Below are 14,205 nucleotides of genomic sequence, written 5' to 3'. Positions count from 1 at the left end.
TCCCTCAGCCACCGTCCCTATCCTAGGGTTTCTATCCCAGGCTAGAGGACCCATGTACGGTGCCGCCCACCTCCCTCTTCCCCTTAACTTGAATCCAGGATACAGTTTTCATCACCATTGCGGTTGCGGGGAGGCCCGGGCATGTTGAGCAAAACCAGCTTGGCATCCCGGGATTTATTCACGATGACCTCGTTCAGCCGCACAGCTGTGTGCATGCGCCGCACGTTGGACTGGTTCCTGCAGAAGAAAGGAGAGGAAGTGTGGAGGTGAAGCCCAGGCCAGGAAGAGTTAGGTCTGGTCACCCTCCCAGGCTGAGTTGGGCTGCTCGGGCCTGCCTCTTGCCAGCCTGGGACCTCCCCCAACCCCAGAACTCTCCAAGCTGGACAATGGCCAGAGACACCCCTTGAGGGTTCCGCGGAGTAGAGGAACCCTGGAAACCTAGAAGAGAAGATGGAAATGTTGGCGCACTTACAAGTTTTCCCACTCCCTTCAGGAAACACAAAGAGAAGCGAAGAGAGAAAGAAAAAGAGAGGGGTCAGGAAAAGAGGCACCCCACTGAGCCAACCACCATCTGCCCAGGGTAAGTTGTCCCCGCCACCACCTTCACCTTTACACCTGCACTTGGGAGTGAGTCCAGACCCCTGCCGATCAAGCCCAGCCCTATAAGTCTCGAACTGGGGAAACCCAGGAAAGTCCTGCCCTTGGTAGTCAAACTGCCAGAACACGACCCTCCTGTCCAGTTACTCTGCCATATTAAACACCTTTAGGCCCACCCTACCCCCAGATGCAGCCCCAGGCCCGTACGGCTTCATGCTGAAGAAGTCCTTGATGCCCTCCGAGGAGACGGGACTGGGGCCTTTATTCTTCTCAGCCACTGACTTATCCTTGGTCCAGGTAAGATGCACCTTCTCTGGGTCTGTCTCCCCCTCCCCCTCAGGCTCCTCCCCTGGAGACGGTGAGCTGCTAGGGCAGCTGGGAGCACTCTGGTCATGGATCAGCTGCACCTGAGGTAGGGATGATGGTTCAGCAGGTGACACTTTTGGTGGCCAAAGTTTCTGCTGCCACTAGCCAGAGCCAGGCCACCCCAGCCACTCACCTCCTCCTCTGGCTTCTCCTCATTGTCACAAGCTGTCTCTTCAGGAACATTGAGGCGGAGCCGAGTGTTGGCTGGATTCTTCCTTCGAATGGAGCCCCGAGACTCATCTGTGATGCTCTGGATCTAGAGAGTGACAAAGGTTGGAGCCAGCTCTGCTGGGGGTCACCGCCCACGCCCTGCCAAGAGCCATTACTACAGCTGATGCTTATCCAGGTTACACACGTTCCTGGGTGGCACACATTGTAAAAATAGCAGAGCGCCTCAAGACCAAACACCTATTGCATTGCTGCCCTGGCCCCTGGTCTCTAGAGCCCAGACCTTCCTGCCATTGGCAGCCAGCGGTCTAACACCTGGCACAGCATGCTTGAACCTAGCACCACGGTCTCACATCACTCTAGCTGGTGCCAGCACAGGGCATTTCTTATCACTTCTGCTATCACCCTGGGTGACTCCCCTGTCCTTCAAGGGCTCAGCACTCATTCCCCTGAATACCTATGAGCCACATTCTGAAAAGCAGATTCTCCCCACCTGAAAGAACTCAGGTTCTTTACCTTCACCAGTGGGACCCTCCACTCATTCCCCAGCAGCGACTTCCAGGGGCTCTTCTGTCCGCAGCCCTGGCTATCATCATCCCTCACTTCCCCCAGGGACTCCACTCCCTGGGGTGGATCTTTTTATCCATACTCCAGGGGGCCAGTGATTGAAACAGAAGAGACCTTACCCCATGGGGTGCTCAGCACCACCTCTCCTGAGAGCCCTTCACTCAATCCCCTAGGAGGCTCGCCCAACTCCTACCCAACATCCATGTCTTTAAATACCCATCTGTTACCCACTCGGTGAGTCTGTTACATGAACCCTTGTCTCCCACACTGGCAGCACACACCCCCTGAGAACTTGTCATCCACACAGATTTAGCAACCACAGCCACTATTCTCCCTCAGGCCTAGAAGTCTCCTACAGAGGCGAAAGTCTGTCTCCATGCCAAAGTCTCTGTGAGGGGGCTGGAAAAGAGGCACCGGCTACATGGAGCCGGCCCCACAGCCCCAAGTGTTAGGGGGTGATGAGGAGCGAAGGGGAATGCAGCATTCCTGATGGCGGGGGATGGCAGCCCAGAACCTCCCACAGCTGTGCAGGCCCACAGTCTGAAGTGGCCTGTGGTTCTGAGAGCCCCCAGGGCGTGCTTACCTCTCGTTCCCTCTCGTTCTTGGTGAGGTGCATTTGTTTGAGAATCTGAGAGCGTTGCTCCATTACCAATGTCTTCTCGTAGGTGTATGCTGAGATGTCGCTCTCATGCTATGGGTAGGGAGGAGAGCAGCAGTGGCTTGGAACGAAGGAAGGCCAAGGTGGGGCGGCAGGAGCCCTCCCTCCCACCAGCCTGCAGCTTCCGAGATCACGTGTCCTAGCACCAAGGCTGTACGAGGCCAGGGACCAAACCATGACCTGGGAGAACAGGCGGCTTGTTCCCTGTGCACCCAACACAGAACCAAGGGTGTGAATTGTGAAGTGATAAATGCGTTGATTAATTAACTAATTACCTGAGCGAACGAAGAAGAGAACAAGAGATGAATGAACACACACCCGGATGAATAGGGTGATGAGTGAACCTGCACATGGGTAGGTTAATGGCTACAGCATGAGGTAGGCGTGGCTACGCTGGGGAGGTGGAGAGACAGGAGTGGGACAGTGTGGCCCACGGGGAACAGACCGTGCAGCAGCCCGCCTGGGCTTGAATCCTGCCTCTGCTGCCCACTGTGTTGTGCGGTCAGTCACCAAACCTTTCTGTGTCTCACTGTTCTAATTGGGAATGAAAACATCAACGTGTGTATCTCACTGGAGGCCATGAGGCTCGCCAAGTGCACACGGCAGTCTGTCATAGAGTGGCACTCTCCAACATGGCAGCTACTCTCGTGGGTGAGGGCTGGCTGGCTGGAACCTTGGGTGAGTTTGTAAGAGGTTAAGACACGATCACAGGGGAAGGTGGCCTGCATCATCTGCTGACGGCTATCTGGATGGTCCTGATTGGTGACCCGGCCAAAAGGAAAGAGCCCCAGCTAGGACTTTAAGAACTTCAGGGGCTCCTAGGGACCTACCATCTCCACCACCTCCACCTCTGCAGTGATGCGTAAGTGGTACAGAAACGTGGTCAGGTCTTTCTTCATCTGAATGCTGTTATCATCCATCTGGGCCACGGTGAAGATCCGCATTTTGCATTTCCTCCAGACCTGCAAGGACCAAAGGCAATCCTGAAAGGTCCAGCCAGAGACTAAGAGACAAGAGCCTCAAGCCTCGAGCCTCGGCAAAATGCCCGCCTCCCCACCCATGGATAAGGGAGAGCAGAGGGCGTGGAGGCTGCCCTTGACCAGAGCCCGGAGCTTTGCCACGGATGTACACACGTACACATCCCCTCCCCACACCCCAGACAGCCCTGCACACCCACCTTGTGGTGACGCAGCAGGAAGGGCAGCAACATGAGCATGCCCCCGTCATGCACGATCCACCACACGTCTATGCTGCCCTCCGAGAAGCGCTCAGGGTTCCCGGGAAACATGGAAACATTCTTGGTGACCAGCAGGGCGAGGTGGCCGGCTGTAGTTTCCCGGACCAGTTCTTGGAAAGACCAAAAAAGGACCAGAGGGCAACAGTGACCAGTTCTCCCAATACCCAGGAAAAGCCACATGATCTCCTGGCACCCAGCACTCACCCCCCCCCTCCATCTGACCTTGACCTTGAGCTTCAGTTATCAGAATACCAGCACCACCTGGGCCTCATCATCTACTGGCTGTTTAGCTGTTTAAAAGTACTTCAATCCCTCTCTCCTGGGCTCAGTTTTCCCACCTGTTAAATGGCAATAATATCCCCTGTTCTTTTTTCTTCGTGTGTGTGTGTGTGTGTGTGTGTGTGTGTGTGTGTGTGTGTGTGTGTGCATGTGGTGTATGGTGGTATTTATGTGGGCACACATGTAGATGTATATGGATAACAGATGTCAATCTCAGGCACCCTTATCTGTTCCTCAAGAGCTGTCTAGCTTCTTGGGGCTGTTTGTTTGTTTGTTTGTTTGTTTGTTTGTGATAGGGCTCTAACTGACCTGACTCATCTAGAGCTTACAGAGCAGGCTAGACTGGCTGGCAGCTGAATCCCAGGGGGTCTCCAGTCTCTGGCCCCCAATACTGTGGCCCTCTGGATTCCGGTCTTCATGCTTTCCTGGTAAGCACTTTACCAACTGAGCCCCTCCCCAGACTATGCCTCCTTTGATTATCAAGAACCCACCATGTGTGGCCTCACTGAATCCTTAAAAGAGTCCGAACTGTTTGTAGTTAGCAGGGGAGCCTCTGGCTGCTTCAAACATGACTTCCCAGCTGTGTGACACAGGCACATTCCTCTGTCTCCCTGTCTCTATCTCACACCAACATGCAGAGAGGAAGCCTCAACTAATCTGGTACGCAAAATGCATTCTATAAGTGTTGGGTGGACACATCTAGGACAGACCAGACCCTGACCTCAGTGACTGTGAAGCTGCAGCCCTCGCTCTGCCCTTTCCTGCCCTGTCTTCCTCCCGGGGCCTGACACAGAAGCTGACGTGTAGTATCACCTGCATGTGTGCGTACACACACACACACACACACACACACACACTGTGCTCAGAAAACTCTCAGAAGCAAAGCATCCCAGAGCCAGCCCTGCATCCCTGAGCCCACTGCATCAGTACCAATGAAGTTCCTCCACGTCTGATGGTCCTCCTTCTGCCGCCAGTTTCGAGGCCAGCCCACCAGCACGGTGTTGTGTTGCAGTCCCCCGAGGCCCCCAGACTGGATCAGGTGGGACACACCATCACGCAGGTTGGAGGAGATCACTACCTGGCAGAAGCCCTTCACCTTCTCAGCTTCCATCAGGCGCCTGATAGACTGTGGGGAGGGTATGTGCTGATAAGGGCCAGCCTCAGACACCCTGTGCTGGGTCTGGGTCTCACAGACTCCTTCCCATCTTTTCATCCCTCCCCCCCTCTCTGCCCCTCTCTGCATCTATCCTGTCTTCCCGATCCTCCACTCTGATCCAACTCTAGGACCCAACCCGGAACCCCGTCATCTGCAGTCCCTGTTCCTCGGGGATGAGCCCCCTCGCCGCTGCCACTCTAACTTGCTCTTTGCTCCACACGTTCTCCACCACTGCCCAGCATGCTCCTGACCCCACCATCCATTAAAGCCTGCCTCCCTTCACTCGGAGGCCATCCTCCCCAGACAGCACCCTCCTTCTAGACCACGGTGAAGCCAGGATATTCTACATGGCCACACATAACTATTTAACAAGAACAATGCTAAGTGTTTTCCGTGCACATTTAATCTGCACTGAGGGAAGGGTTCTCGTTGCTCCGGTTTATCCAGGAGGAAATCGAGACTCAGACAAAGTCTCGCTTAAGGACAGGCTGCTGGTGTGAGAATTGGACAAGCCAGGAGGCTGGCTTCAACTGTTCTGCCCTCAACCACTGCCCTGGTGTCAAACACACAGAGGCTAATTTCCATCTCCGCCACCTCCTGGCTGTGGCTTCAGGAAAGTCATGTAACCTCTACTCCTATCTCCCCAGGGTGGGGCAGATCTGCTCGGGATTCAGGAGAATCACACATCTCAATTCATGAGAGGGCTCAGGACACTGCCCTGTATCATAGCCATAATGTGTCCTAGAGCCGGTGTCATTAACCCAGCGCAGCACTCAGCGGTGCCTAATGGGGCTGGAGCCTCCCGCGTATGGCCGTGGCCGGTGGCTAGCACTTGGTCTCTTGCTCTGCCTATGTCTAGCCTAGGGCCTGGTACCCAGCATGCTCTGGGCCAGTCCATGTTGAGTTGTCCTGACCAGTTGGGGCCTCCAGCTCCAAGTCTTGATAGATTGGTGTGAACGGCTCAGTGAGGCAGAAACAGCAACTGTCACAAGCCATTAGGGGTGCCCCTCCCCACTCCACTTCACCTCCCTCAGGCCCCTTTTCTCTCTCTACTCCCAGCTACAACCCTGAGGGAAGACAGGCCTGAGTCTTAGGTAGGGCCTACTTCCTCTTCTACCCACTGGGTTCTAGACACTTCTACAGTGGCTCTGTAGACTCCGTTGTGGGTGTAACAGAAGCAGGTGACCCAGAGCCAGGGGCATGTGCAAATTCTGGCTAAATTTCCAGCCGGCCTTGTGACTTCAGAAAGCTGCCGTTCCTCTGGGCCTTGGGTTCTTCCTACAAGATCTTTGAATTTGTTTTTGTTCTTAGTTTTATTTATTTATTTGTTTGTTTATTTATTTATTTTTGAGACAGGGTCTCTCTGTGTAGCCTTGGCTGTCCTGGAACTTATTATGTAGACCAGGCTGGCCTCGAACTCATAGAGATCCATCCACCTCTGCCTCGAAAAGGCTGGGATTAAAGGCATGCATCACCATGCCCGGCAGATCCTTAAATTTGAAAACATCTTAAAAAGATTTCCTCCTCCAGCAAGATAAGTAGTTTCTGACTTACTTTAGGTAACCTGGCCTCTAAGCTTCCGTTTCTGTCTCCATAAAATGGGCCCTTCTGCCTCTATCAGCCAATGGTTCTGTAGGCTGTATTGTATGTGTGCATGTGCACAGATGTTCATGGGGTTGGAGGCCTGAGGTCAACACTAGCTGTGTCCCCTAACCGCCCTCTACTTTACTTTTTTGAATCACTCATTAAACATAGAGCTCACTGATTGGCTAGCCTTGCTAGCCAATGAGCTCCCAGGATCCTCTTATCTCCGCCCCTGCCCTCAGTGCTAGAATCACAGATAAGCTCCCCCAGGGCCTGGCTTTTCTGTGGCTGCTAGGGACCTGAGGTCAGGTCCTTTTACAGCAAGCAGGCGCTTCATGCACTGAGTCCCTGTGAGGTGACATCTAAGGCACTCGCTCACGCTCTGACCCTCAGGCTCAGCTTATCAGGAGAAGACAAACTCCAAAGGCACACGGAAGGGGGGGGGGAACGGACGACAAAGACCAGTGCCCTTCAGATCCTGGCTTCCCCACCCTACCCGGCCTCTCCTCACCTCCTCTGCCCGCTGAGCCTGAGGATGGTTGTCCAGAAAGGTGCCCTCAAGGACAGAGCCCACGATGGTCAGGCCCTTCCCGGCCTTGAGCTGAGAGGTCAAGGACAGCAGCTGCGGGTGCACCACGTTCTGATCCTGGTCCACACGCACCAGCACCAGTAGCTGGGGCCTGAAGAGGGTGCAGGTCCACGTGACCCACCTACCACCTCCCAACCACCTACCCTCCCACCACGTGGCCCATCTCAGTTTACCCATTTGTTCTTCTACTCCCCCCTCCCCCACGCCTGGGCCCCATCAACCATAACCTTCTAGAAGGGGCAGCAGCAACCACTTCCTTTGAGCAGCAAGCCCTCCAGCCATCTCTCCATACCTCTCCATCCATCTACCCGCCCACCCGTCTCTCCATCCACCCCATTCATCTATCCATTCAACCGCCCACTCGTCCATTTCATCCTTCAGTCATCCGACAGTCTCCAGATGAATTTACCTACCAGGCATTATTCACTCAGTCGCCCGCCCACACATCCACCCACCCGCTATCCATTCACACATCCATCTATTCACCCGGATAGACTCCACTCTGTGCATATGTTTAACCCTGCATCCTTCCAACCATGTACCGCCACTTCTCTATGCCTTCAGCTTCACGTCCCTCCAACCCTCCGTCTCTTTTACAGTATTGACCAAGTACCTACTCTAGGCTGGACCCTGTGCTGTCCACTTGGGAACCTACAGACAGTACCAAGCCCAGCATCTGGGAACCCCAGGTTAGTAACACGGCTATAATTCGGATTTCCAACCTGACCCTTGATGGAACCAGGAAGACAGAAGCTGAGCTGGGTGTGTCAGTAGCCACTTAGGAAGTACCTGATCTAAGAGGCAGAGAGGGAAGATTCTAAAAGCCCTAAAGCCCCTCATCTTCAGTAGAAACATTGGCATTAGCCTGGAGACTCCTGGGAGACCCTACCACCCTCAAGCAGAGACCAATGCCACAGAACTGATGTCTATCCGCCTCTCTGTGTGCATCTCCACAGATCTGTGGAGCTGGCAGCATCCCCCAGAGCTAGGAAGAGAGTTTGCCATGTGTCATGAGTTTAAGAATTACTTTTCACAAGAAATGGAGTGATCCAATAGACAAATGCATGGCTGGGAGGCTGCCACATTGAATAGATTAGGAGAACAAATGTCTGGGTCTCAGTTTACCATAGTGTTGTAGAAGGAGGGATGAGGCGAGGTGGGGTCAGGGTCATGGGGAGGTACCACTCAGCCAAACAAAGTCAGAGGGATAAATCTGGTCCCTGCTACCTTGCTATCCCTACCCTGAACCCCTCAGCAGGTACCCCCTTACCGCTTACCTCCAGTTCTTCGTATGTGGAGGTCCTTCCTCCAGACGCAAGAGAGCATAGCGTGCGGCACTGAGAGACAGGCCTCGGATTCCATCCCCCCACTCCTTCTCCGCCCTGGGGACCAGGAAGGGAATGATATGAGTCCAGAAAACCAGGAGCAGCGGGGAAAACATCTCACAGAACTGGCAGTCCCAGGGCACAACCGCCATCTCTCCCACATCGCTCTGGCTTCCTGACGTAGTCAAGCCGTATCCCTTTGAAATCATTCCTAAATCTAGACACTCTCTTGTCCGTTTCTCAAGCCTCAGCCCCATGTTCAGACCTAGCCCATCCCTATATTCTAGCCCTGGACCACCACCCAGTCACCCCTCACCTTCCGTGCTGCTCCCCCTGCCCGCCCTCCTCCGGCACCTACCCCCGGTACTCGATGTATTTATAGATGAGCCCGGCGATGAGCATGGCCACCAGTGCGTAATACCAGGAGCAGATGAACATGAGGGCCAGGCAGAGGCTCATGCCCAGGAAGGACAGAGTCCTGGAAAAATAAAGAGAGCCTGTCCCTGAACCCTGACAGGGCTGATGGCGACACTGGCTTAGACAGCAAGAATAAGGTAGCAGGCAGGGCCTGGTCAAGACATGGTCACACAGGCCTAACTCCCGTCCTGAGCACCATGCAGACAGGGGCTTCCTAAATAAGTAGCCATAGACAGGACACCAATCCATGCCCCCACCGACACCCAAATCACTGCCCCGTCTCTGTCCTTTTGAACCCGCCTGCCAGTCAGCCTCGGGTACATGGGTTCAAGTGGTTTCTGAGACAGAGGTCTATGGACACACTGGAAACAGGACCCTCCAGAAGGAGGCCAGCAGCAAGAATAGCCCTACGAAGTCATGTGGCCTTCCGTCCATTATCCAATAATCTTGGGCCAGTCACCTGCTGTGAACTCAGTTTTTTCTGTGTGGAGTGAGCACGGTCCTTCCCATCACAGAAGAAAGGCCACAGAGTGACATGTTGAGGAGGTCTGTGACCCCCTCGAGGGCTGAGTTCTCCCCGCATCTGGGGCCAATGTGCTCCCCAGTAACCCAGGAGGGAGTGTGACTATTGTGCCCATTTCCCAGCTGGGGAAACTGAGGTTCCATCACCAGCCCAGGTTCCTGGAGCCAGCAAGCAGACAATCAGCCTGTGAATTTGAGTCTGGTGAATTCTAACTCCATGCCGCATTGTAAGAGGTTGAGCATTACGGAGCAGGAAGAGATGGTCACTGAGACTACTTTCTGATTGTCACCTTGCTGCTTGTACCCAGAAGACCAGAGCTATGACCTTCCTAGAGCTAACAGGACACAAAAGCTGGAGAGGATGGGACATCTTGCTCAACGACCTTGGATCTGAAGTGGGGCTAAGAAGAGGTAAGATATGGTCCTGTGGGAAGAGGCTCGGAAGGGGCACCCACCAGTGGTAATATCGAAAGCGTGGCCTCCAGTTGGGTGTCCTCAGCAGTGTCTGCACCGCGCAAGCCAAGTTCACAAACATGTAACACATCAGGAAGAACCTGCGGTGCAGAGATACCGAAGTGAAACAGATGCAGGGGGTGCAGAAAGGGAAACTGAGGCTGAAAGACAGAACAGGACTTTGAAGGGAGAGAGGTAGGGAAGAGACGAGGGAAAGGCCAGACCTCATAGCACACCCTGATGTGTGTGAAGGTGAGCCTGCATGGCCAAGGACAGGCTTCTATGACCACTGCAGAACTCCTTGGGGTTGTTAAGGTGGCCGGGGGGTAGGGGAGACCCAGGAAGAGGCTCACGAGGCCGACAGGTGGGCTCCAGACCTGGTACGCACATGGAAAGGATAGGGGCGACCTCATCCAGGGAAGCGATGAGGATACCGATCTCACAGATGCAGGCGGTCAGCAGCAGCGCCCAGGTTGGCTCTCCATTGGCTTTGCCATGGCCAAAGACCTAGGAACAGAGCAGTCATCAGTCTTAGGAACCAGGGGAATAGAGACAGGACCCTTATGACCAATCAGGAGCTACAAAAAGATGGCTATATTCTGCATCATCTAGGGAACTCAAGGGAACAGCAGGCTCTCTCTGCCCCACCCATCCTCACTGACATTTTAGCACAATAACACTGATTGACCCCCAGAGGGAACAAGGCTCCTGGGGGATAGACGAGGTGTGTCTGTATGTTCTATAGTCTTTTTTTCTTAAGGATCACAGAAAAAGAGAGCATTCCCTTGTCCTGTGGCTGGCTCTATGAATCCCCAACTGGCCCATAGGATGGAGAAGACCTATCTATTTTTCCTCTAAGAGTAGACAGTGTTCATAGATGGTACTGCTCACGGGTCCAAATAAGGTCCCTTCTTTTTTAGTGTCGCTGTTAGGCAATACACAGGAAGGAACTCAGGGCTGGTGAGGGCCCTGGTTCAGTGTCTCCTGGACTGGGGCCCAGATGACTAATCTTTTGTATGGGGTGGCTCTGTCACACTGACCTGCAGGAAGGGCACTATGCCATCCCGGGAGATGGCCTGCAGCAGGCGTGGGGCCCCTGTGAGGCTCTGTAGTCCAGCCCCACAGGTAGAGAAGAAAGAGCCTATGACAATGACCCAGGGAGAAGGCCAGGCCAGGGTGCCCACCACCAGGTTGCCATTCACAGCTTCCCCAAACCTGGAAAGAGACAGGGAGGGCACAGAGACGTTGGGTGAACGATGCCATCTGGATTCCAGAGTAGGTCACCCCAGACAGATGGCATGCCCAACAGGGTGCTGGCCACGGGGTTAGGCTTCACAAGGGTCAAAGGAGAGACAACAAAGCCAAGTATCCTCAGTACTGTCTGTGTAACCTTGAGCGCATCACTGACCCTCCTCGGCTATAAGCTCAGGATCTCCTCAAACCTGCCTCATGCAAATGCAGGGAGAATGGAAGCCAGGATATGGTTGTGTACCCAGAACATGGCGTGAACATGATTTTAATAAACAGTTGTTTGCCTGATGGTCTTGAGCTAGTCACTCGGGCTCTATAGGACTACAGCATCTCCACGAGGCTCTGGCTTCATTGTGTGATGGTGGTGTTAAGAATAAAAGGGAAGGGGCCTGCAAGACAGCTTAGCAGGGAAGGACCCTGGCTGCATGTCGTGATCCACCCGTGTGGTAGAAGGAGAGAACTGACTCCCACAAGTTGTCTTCTGACCTCCACATGTACACTATGACACAAACGTGTGTGTCACACACACACGGACACACACACACACACACGGACACACGGACACCCATACAATAAATTAATGTTAAAAAAAGGAGGAGGAAAAGGAGGAGGAGGAGGAGGAGGAGGAAAAGGAAGAAGAGGAAGAGGAGGAAGAGGAGGAAGAGGAGGAAGAGGAAGAGGAGGAGGAGGAGGAGAAATAATTAGGCCAGTCATGGTGGAGCACTTGGGAGGCAGAGGCAGGTGGATCCCTGTGTTTGAGGTCGGCCTGGTCTACAGAGTGAGTTCCAGAACAGCCAGGACTACACATAGAAACCCTGTCTGAAGAAAAAGAATAAAAGAAAACAAAACCAAACGAAATAGTTTTGCATCTGTGGCACTGTCTCAAAACAGAAGGGATGTGGTGGCAACTGTAACAGTCCCAGCCACCTGTGAGGCTGATGCAGTAAAAGCCCTGAGTCCAGGAACGCCAGAGCAGCCTGGGCAGCAGAGCAAGACCCTAGCTCCACAGAATGGGGATGGGCAGAATATATGGATCATCTGTTAAGAACACTGGCTGCTCTTCCAGAGGACCTGGGTTCAATTCCCAGAACCCACATTTCACTTCACAAACTTCCTGTAACCCCAGACCCAGAGGATCCAGCAACTCACTTCTGGTCTCCATGGACACCAGGCATGTATGTGAAACACAGACATACATGCGGGTAAACACTCATACACATAGGATAAAAACTAATATTTTTTTAAACAGTGAAAGAAAGGAAAGTAAGCGGGGGGTTGGGGGGGGAAGAAGAGAAAAGAGAGCAGAGGGGACCGCTGCCTCAGCGGCCACAGAGTCCTGTCCCCCAGATGTGCTCACAGGAACATTGCTGAGGGACTTCCAACACCAGGTGGAGAGATGCGGATCAAGGGACTGCTGGACCTTTGGCAGTCTCATGACAGGTCTATGATTAAGTGAGATGTATGGAGGTCAACCTACTCTAAAATAACAGTCAGATGCAAAATTTTCAGACCTGAGCTTAATCCCCAGAATCTATGGTGGAGGGAGAGAACCAGCTCTTAAAAGTTGTCTTCTGACCTCCAGTATGTGCCGTGTCACACATACACCTGCACACACGTGCACACAGCCCTCCCATCATACATATATACTAACAATAAATAAATAAGTAAATAAATAAAATTTAGGGGGGGGTTGGTTGAGACAGGGTCTCTCTATATAGCCCTGGCTGTCCTGGAACTATGTAGACCAGGCTGGCCTTGAACCCACAGATGTCTGCCTGCCTCTACTTCCCAAGTGCTGGGATTAAAGGCATGCACCACCATGCCTGGCAATAAATAATTTATTTTGGTTTTCGAGATAGGGTTTCTCTATGGGGCCCTGGCTAGCCTGGAACTCACTCTATAGACCAGGCTGGCCTCAAACTCACAGAGATCTGCCTGCTTCTGTGCTGGGATTAAAGGTGTGCACCACCACAGTCCAACAATAAATACAAATTTTAAATAAAGTAGGAAGTAAGGGTGAGATGACCAGCAGGCAGGATCTGCAGGGGGTCAGGTGCCAGTACCCCTGCTCCCCAAATGCCAGGTACTGTTGTGCTCACTCATCTATAGATGTCACAGTACCCACTGGCAGGCACACACTCTCCTATAAACTCAGACTCATGTCTGGTGACTTACAACCCCGCCCCCAACACACTGGAAGTACTCAGGACCCGGATGTTATACTGTATTGTTTAGGAGACAATGACCAAGAAAAATCTACACAAGCTGAGTTTTAGCCAAATGTTTTTGATCTGTGGTTGGTGATGAACAAATTACAGTGTACAAAAAAAAAAAAGAAAAGAAAAGAAAAAAACAACCCCCACACACGCATTGCAGCCCTTTCTCAGAGGACCCTCTTCTGAAGCCCTTCAAAGGCTAGATAAAGAGCCGAGTCGAGGAACTGCTGGCCCCTGGCAATCTCGTGGGAGGTCTTACGACTAAGGCAGATAAATGGAATCCAAACTGCCCTAAAACAGCAGTAATGTATGCAAATTGTTCACTTGACCAGGTCATGCCATGCCCCTGTGTGCTCTCTGTAGCCCTGGGCTCTCTTCTTGTTTTGTATCTAAGTCTGTTTATAAGTGTGGCCATCACCCCAGGGGGCTCCTTCAGGACAAAAAAAAAAAAAAAAAACCAAAACCAAGACAAAACAAAAAACAAACCAAACAAAGGGAAAAATCTGTGTGTTACTCTTTGCTTCCCTCAGAACCTTCAAAGCAGTGAGTAATACACAGAAGAATTAGGCGAATGAATGAATGAATGAATGAATGACTAAAAAGACCTTAAATAAATGTATCATTATTCCAAACCAAAGGTGACATCTTTTTAAGGAGACTTTTTTTTTAAAGCTTCCAGTGACAAGGAAGAGAAACTATTTAATAAGAGGAAACTGAGGGGTCTCCCACCCATGGCCCCTTACCCAGGTCCCAGCATCCTCCCCACCCCAGGTCTGTTTCCCCCTGAACCCACCCCTCCCCCAGGACAAAACCATTCCCT

At 52.7% G+C, this 14,205-nt stretch overlaps 1 protein-coding gene across 4 annotated transcripts in view; it reads right to left on the bottom strand.

Annotated features, from left to right (window-relative positions):
• Window positions 1-14,205, bottom strand: part of Slc12a5 (solute carrier family 12 member 5) — a 38,214-nt gene that overhangs the window by 2,335 nt on the left and 21,674 nt on the right. For all 4 annotated transcript variants that reach the window (XM_076930228.1, XM_034494601.2, XM_076930230.1 and 1 more), the window contains exons 12-25: window positions 10,959-11,133; window positions 10,307-10,425; window positions 9,921-10,019; window positions 8,885-9,004; window positions 8,479-8,583; window positions 7,124-7,292; window positions 4,803-4,998; window positions 3,534-3,703; window positions 3,187-3,318; window positions 2,282-2,389; window positions 1,097-1,219; window positions 805-1,004; window positions 473-487; window positions 104-237 (exon numbers count right to left, since the gene is read on the bottom strand). In XM_076930228.1, coding sequence (XP_076786343.1) covers window positions 104-237; window positions 473-487; window positions 805-1,004; window positions 1,097-1,219; window positions 2,282-2,389; window positions 3,187-3,318; window positions 3,534-3,703; window positions 4,803-4,998; window positions 7,124-7,292; window positions 8,479-8,583; window positions 8,885-9,004; window positions 9,921-10,019; window positions 10,307-10,425; window positions 10,959-11,133 — 1,865 coding nt within the window. The remainder of the gene's footprint in view (window positions 1-103; window positions 238-472; window positions 488-804; window positions 1,005-1,096; window positions 1,220-2,281; window positions 2,390-3,186; window positions 3,319-3,533; window positions 3,704-4,802; window positions 4,999-7,123; window positions 7,293-8,478; window positions 8,584-8,884; window positions 9,005-9,920; window positions 10,020-10,306; window positions 10,426-10,958; window positions 11,134-14,205) is intronic.

This window comes from Arvicanthis niloticus, chromosome 2 (genome assembly GCF_011762505.2).
Source record: "Arvicanthis niloticus isolate mArvNil1 chromosome 2, mArvNil1.pat.X, whole genome shotgun sequence".
Classification (NCBI taxonomy): domain Eukaryota; kingdom Metazoa; phylum Chordata; class Mammalia; order Rodentia; family Muridae; genus Arvicanthis; species Arvicanthis niloticus.
Note: the sequence above shows the minus strand (reverse complement) of the source record. Positions and strands in the feature narration are given on the sequence as shown.